Source organism: Numida meleagris, unplaced genomic scaffold (genome assembly GCF_002078875.1).
Source record: "Numida meleagris isolate 19003 breed g44 Domestic line unplaced genomic scaffold, NumMel1.0 unplaced_Scaffold327, whole genome shotgun sequence".
Lineage (NCBI taxonomy): Eukaryota > Metazoa > Chordata > Aves > Galliformes > Numididae > Numida > Numida meleagris.
In genome coordinates this window covers 95,702-101,848 of record NW_018364557.1, presented here as the reverse complement: position 1 = coordinate 101,848, position 6,147 = coordinate 95,702, and the positions used below count along the sequence as shown (strand labels likewise).

Genomic DNA, 6,147 nt, shown 5'->3' with positions numbered 1-6,147 from the left:
CTCACTGTCCACCAGCGCATCCACACAGGAGAGAGACCCTACAAGTGCCTTGAGTGTGGGAAGGGCTTCAATACGAGTTCCCATCTCATCATCCACCAGCGCATCCACACAGGAGAGAGACCCTACAAGTGCCCTGAGTGTGCGAAGAGCTTCAAAACAAGTACCCATCTCATCATCCACCAGCGCATCCACACAGGAGAGAGACCCTACAAGTGCCCTGAGTGTGGGAAGAGCTTCAAAAGCAGTACTGAACTCACTGTCCACCAGCACTATCACAATTGAGAGAGACCCTACAAGTGTGCTGAGTGTGGGATGAGCTTCAAAACGAGTGCCCAACTCATCCGCCACCAGCGCATCCACACAGGAGAGAGACCCTACAAGTGCGCTGAGTGTGGGAAGGGCTTCAAAAGCATTTCTTCCCTCTACTCCCACAAGCACATCCACACAGGAGACACATTGTAGCAGTGCCCTGAGTATGTGAGAAGCTTCAGAAGCCCTTCCAGCCTCGTTACCTACCTGCACATCCACACAGGACGCAGAGCCTGCAAGTGCTCCCAACAGCGTGCACACAGAGGGAGGGAGGGGAGAATCTCTGCACTGCAATTATCTTAAAGGTACTGGCACTTCTACAGTTATTTCCATGTGCAGCTAAACTTTGTGATGTTACAAGACATCCAAGTAAGCCTTGTGTCACTTAACATCTTTCTGAGAGGAAGAGAAAGAAAAGAGAGATGGAATAAAGAAAGAGAGAGAGGGATAGAGACGGAGATCACTGGCCCAGGTTCCGGCTTTGGTCGAGCCAAGAGGGGTGGGGGGCTCTTGGTATGCGAGCATCCATGTCCTGAGGTTTCAAAAGTCTCAAAAAAGAACCCCAAGGTTCTCTCTGGCATCCTTCTATGGCTGCTAGATGTACAGGTGTGCCATCCAGGGCTGCGAACAAGTGAGTCTGGAAGAAGGAAGTTCATCAAAAGCAAGTTTGCAGTCAAAACTGACAGCAAAATGGGAATGTTTTGGACAGAGCAAGGCCGTCTCCATTTTCACAGGACTCCCTTCTCCCCCAAGTCTCCAGCCTTCAGTCTGTTGACGTGGGAACGCTTGAATCTTCCAAGGCTTTGAGGCAATTCCAGAAATATCTCAAGTAAAGTGTTTTTCCTTGGTCTGCTGCGTAACACGGGACCTGAGGGCTGACACAATGGCACGGAGGAAGGAGAACGGTGTGGTGGTGTGAAGAGAGCAGCACTGAAAAGACCACGTCCTGCTGCTGCCCATGGCCATGGCACCAGGGAAGCAGCAGCCCGAGTCAAAGGCAGCAGAGAGGGAGCGCCCATGGGGCGGTGAGGGGCAGCCCCACCGACACCAGGGCTGCTGCTCCGTGTGGCAGTTGGGCTCCTGGTTCCTGCATCAAGGAACCAAGGGCTCCTCTCTGTCATCCGGAGAAGATGGGAGCTGAGATCAATGACTTTCTGATGATTTCTCTATCTCTGCAAAGAGCCTGGCTACTTTTTTACATGAGGATTGCCAGCCAGAAGAAAAACGTAGAAAATAAAAAAGAAATGTGATGAATAGTGTTACTTCATTGGAATTAAAATTATAATTGCATTAAGAGTTTTGGAGGGAGGGGGAAAGAGATGAAATAAAGGCAGTCCAAGCTTTTCCTGAATTTTTGATCGTCCCATGAAGAGCATTTTACTGATGCTGAAGGAATGTGTCTTGCAAGAGTTTCCTGAGGGCATCCCTGAGCTGCTGGTTCCTCATGCTGTAGATGAGGGGGTTCACTGCTGGAGGTACCACTGTGTATAACAGTGCCAGCACCAGGTCCAGGGATGGGGAGGAGATGGAGGGCGGCTTCAGGTAGGCTAACATGGCAATGCTGAGAAACAGGGAGACCACGGCCAGGTGAGGGAGGCACGTGGAAAAGACTTTGTGCTGTCCCTGCTCAGAGGGCATCCTCAGCACGGCCCTGAAGATCCGCACATAGGACAGCACCATGAACAAAAAACAAGCAAAAAAGATTAAGGCACCAAATATGACGAGTCCAATTTCCCTGAGGTAAGAACCAGAGCAAGAGAGCTTGAGGATCTGGGGGATGTCACAGAAGAAATGGTTCACGGCATTGCTGTGGCAGAGTGGTATATAAAATGTGCTGGCAGTGTGCAGCAGAGCATGGAGAACCCCAGTGCCCCAGGCAGCTGCTGCCATGGTGGCACAAGCTCTGCTGCCCACCAGGGTCCCGTAGTGCAGGGGCTTGCAGATGGCAACATAGCAGTCATAGGACATGATGGTGAGAAGGGAATACTCTGCTCCATCCATGAAAAGAAAGAAAAGAAGTTGGGTAGCGCATCCAGAGTAGGAGATGGTGGTGGTGTCGCAGAGGACATTGGCCATGGCTTTGGGGAGAGTGGTGGAGATGCAGCCCAGGTCCAGGAGGGCGAGGTTGAGGAGGAAGAAGTGCGTGGGGGTGTGCAGGTGGTGGTGGCAGGCTACGGCTGTGCTGATGCGGCCATTGCCCCGGAGGGCAGCCAGGTAGATGGCCAGGAAGAGGCAGAAGAGCAGGAGCTGCAGTTGTCGCGTGCCTGCGAACGGCAGGAGGAGGAAGTCGCTGATGGAGCTGCTGTTGGGCATCTGCTGCATTTGGCCACAAGAACCTGTCCAAGGAAAACAAATGTTAGTGTCCAGTCTTTCTCTGTGCAAAGTGCTCAGTCAGCTCCGTGATGTGATCTACATTTCAGGAGGTTCAGTTTGCCATGAGGGCCTCTGCCCGTCCTCTCTGAAGGACGCAGCCTTGTCCCTGTGGGTACATGGGAACGCGGCAAATAGAAGTTTTCAGGATAGATTTTCCTCCAAATTCTCATCCTAGTCATCATGGCCAAGGAGCTGTTGCTGAAATCAGAAACCCTGATCCCTTGTGCTGCACTCAGTGTGAATGGCTGTGAGAGGGAAAGGGATCTGTCAACGGTTTATGGGCGTTCGGCCCGGTTCTGTGACGAATGGGATGGGGGACCCATGCACCCACGCCCCGGGAAAAGGGAAAAGGGAAAAAAAGGGTAAGGAGATGGCCCTGAGAGCAAAGAACAGCGGCAACAATCTGAGGAGAAACAAACTAATTGACTAAATAAGATATCGGAATGCAAAACAACACACTATAATACAGTATAATTACAATTTAAATCCAATACAGAGAGAGAGAATGTCCAAAATCAAGGTAGGCCCTACTCTACTACCGACGATAAGATGGCTGGAGAGTGAGGTGCTGCCAGGACGAGAGACGGGTGGAAAGAGGGACGAGGTCTCGTGATCTGCAAGTTTTTGTCTTTTCCCTCTGGCTGGAAAATGGTAACAGAGGAGCAAAGTCCCCTGGGGAATGCAGTAGTCCTTCTCTTCTGAGAACCAGGTACATCCACTACATGATGTTATGATGTGGGATACCAATAACCGAAAATCACACAACCATGACAATGACGCACCTTTACAACCATGTTCTTTGTTTGGGCAGCAATGTGTTTCACAGTTCAGCAGCCCAGTTGGTTTACCCCTTTGTTACCAGTTGCTTTGTTCCCACCGCTTTAAGCCTCCTAAGGCATTGGCCACCATCCATGACTTGCAGGTGACACCAAGTTGGCTGGAAGTGTGGATCTGCCTGGGGGTAGCGAGGCCCTACAGAGGGATCTGGACAGGCTGCATCTCTGGGCTGAAGCCAATGGGATGAGGTTCAACAAGACCAAGTGCCGGGTCCTGCACTTTGTCCACAACAACCCAGGGCAACACTACAGGCTTGGGGAGGAGTTGCTGGAATGTTGTGTGGAGGAAACGGACCTGGGGGTATTGGTGGATGCTTGGCTGAGCATGAGGCAGCAGTGTGCCCAGGTGGCCAAGAAGGCCAATGGCATCCTGGCTTGGATCAGGAATGGGGTGGTGAGCAGGACTGGGGAAGTCATCCTGCCCCTGCACTCAGCATTGGTGAGGCCTCACCTCAAGTACTGTGTTCAAATTTGGGTACCTCAGTACAGCAAGGACATGGAGGTGCTGGAGCAGGACCAGAGAAGGGCAGCAAGGCTGGGGAAGGTTTTGGAGAATATGCCCTACGAGGAGCGGCTAAAGGAAGTGGGGCTGTTTAGTGTGGGGAAGAGGAGGCTGAGGGGAGACCTGATTGCTCTCTTCAAATGCCTGAAAGGTGATGGCAGTGAGAGCGGGGCTGGTCTCTTCTCACTGGTGACAGGATGAGGGGAAATGGCCTCAAGTTGCACCAGGGGAGGTTTAGATTGGAGATCAGGACAAACTTCTTTACACAAAGGGTTGTTAAGCACTGGAACAGGCTCCCCAGGGAGGTGGTTGAGTCACCATCCCTGAATGGGTTTAAGAATCATTTGGATCTGGTGCTCGGGGACATGATTTAGTGGTGGGTTGTTAGAGTTAGGGCAGGATGGTTGGGTTGCGGTTGGGCTTGATGATCTCGAAGGTCTTTTCCAACCGGAGCCATTCTATGGTTCCCGGGTGCATCCCAGCCGGGTGATTTCTTCCTGCAGCCTGGCCATCTGCTCGAGAAGTTGGTCCTCCTCCCCCCTCGGGCCATAGAGGATCTTCCAGCCTCTGGTGCTCCCCACACCGAAGGTCTGCGCGGCTCTCGCAGGCTTGGGAGCGCCGCGCTCCGTTTGCCCGTCCAGCTTGCCGCGCTCCCGGCTCGCTGCGCCCCCTGGTGGCCGCCTTTGTATCTGCATTTATCTTTCGAAATAGAATATAAATATATATATAATGTTATCATTATATTTCTATTTCTATTTATATATTGTAATATAGACGTATACTATTTCTATTATATATTTATATTATTATTATTTATATCGTGTGTCTATAATTATATTTCTATATTATATTTCTATATTCTATTTATTCTGTATTTATTATTATATTTTATAGAAATATTACAATCTCAAGGTGGGGACGTTTCAACGTTACCTGCAGGAAATGCTGCAGATAATCCACCCTGTGACTGCAGCTGCCTCAGACTGACGATGTTTGGAAGCAATGGGCGATGTTGCACGTGCACTCGTGCCGCTGTGATCATCATTATATTTCTAAATATAATATTATCTATATAATTTTATATTTATATTTATATTCATAATCATATATTGTATTATATACTTTTATTATTTATATTATATATATATATTGTTACTATTCATATTGTGTATCTATAATTATAGTTATATATTGTAGTTATAGATTATATTTCTTCTATATTTATAACTATATTTTATAGAAATATCACAATTAAAAATTAAATTTTAAATAATAATTAAATAAATTTTAAATAATTAAATAAAATTTATATTTTATATAAATTATAAATATATAACCATGTAAATGTAATATAAATATATAAACATATACATATTATATACTTTAACTATATATTATAAATATATACAAATATATAAACATAAAACTATAATATAAAAAATAGGAAAAGAAATAAGAAATAAGAAATAATTACATCATAAAATTAAAAGCAAACGAAGAATAAAAATCAATGATAAATAATGAGTAAATAATTAAATAGAAACAAAAAATAAAAAATAATAAAAAATAATATAAATAAAAAATAATAAAATAATAAAAATAAAAAATAAAAAATAAAATTTGATCCTGAAAGTAATAAATGGCAAAAAAATAAAAATAAAAATGGAAATGAAAATAACTAAAAAAAACCATAAAAATTCAAAATTCAAAATAGAATTGAATAAAAAATAAATTGAATTTAAAATTAAATTAGAAATATTATATATTTAATATATTATTATTCAACAATTTCATATATTATTATACTTTATTTAAATATTTCTACATTATAATTATAAATGTATAATATAAAAATATAATATAATATAAATATAAAATATATAAATATGTAAATATAGACATATTAAAATATCTAGTTATTATATAATTATAAATACATATTATAAATAAAAGTATATAAATATGTAAATATAGACATATTAAAATATCTAGTTATTATATAATTATAAATACATATTATAAATAAAAGTATATAAATATGTAAATATATAAATGTATTAATATAAAAATAGAAAAATATAAAATAAACGACAGGAAAAGAAGAAGAAATAATAAAGAAGAGATAAC

General features: G+C 43.7%; 2 protein-coding genes across 2 annotated transcripts in view; one reads left to right on the top strand and one right to left on the bottom strand.

Annotated features, from left to right (window-relative positions):
* Window positions 1-855, top strand: part of LOC110391239 (putative zinc finger protein 56) — a 3,443-nt gene extending 2,588 nt beyond the window's left edge. The window contains 1 exon segment of the mRNA XM_021383049.1: window positions 5-855. Coding sequence (XP_021238724.1) covers window positions 5-462 — 458 coding nt within the window. The 3' untranslated portion in view covers window positions 463-855.
* A 296-nt stretch (window positions 856-1,151) lies between these two features.
* Window positions 1,152-2,954, bottom strand: LOC110391234 (olfactory receptor 14J1-like). Its single transcript, XM_021383045.1, has one exon. It carries the CDS (start codon window positions 2,629-2,631, stop codon window positions 1,687-1,689), a length of 945 nt encoding a protein of 314 aa, XP_021238720.1. The 5' UTR covers window positions 2,632-2,954; the 3' UTR covers window positions 1,152-1,686.
* Window positions 2,955-6,147: the final 3,193 nt, after the last annotated feature.

Excerpts from the sequence above, each read along its gene's own strand:
- LOC110391234 (XM_021383045.1), bottom strand. The coding sequence starts at position 2,631 with ATGCAGCAGATGCCCAACAGCAGCTCCATCAGCGACTTCCTCCTCCTG.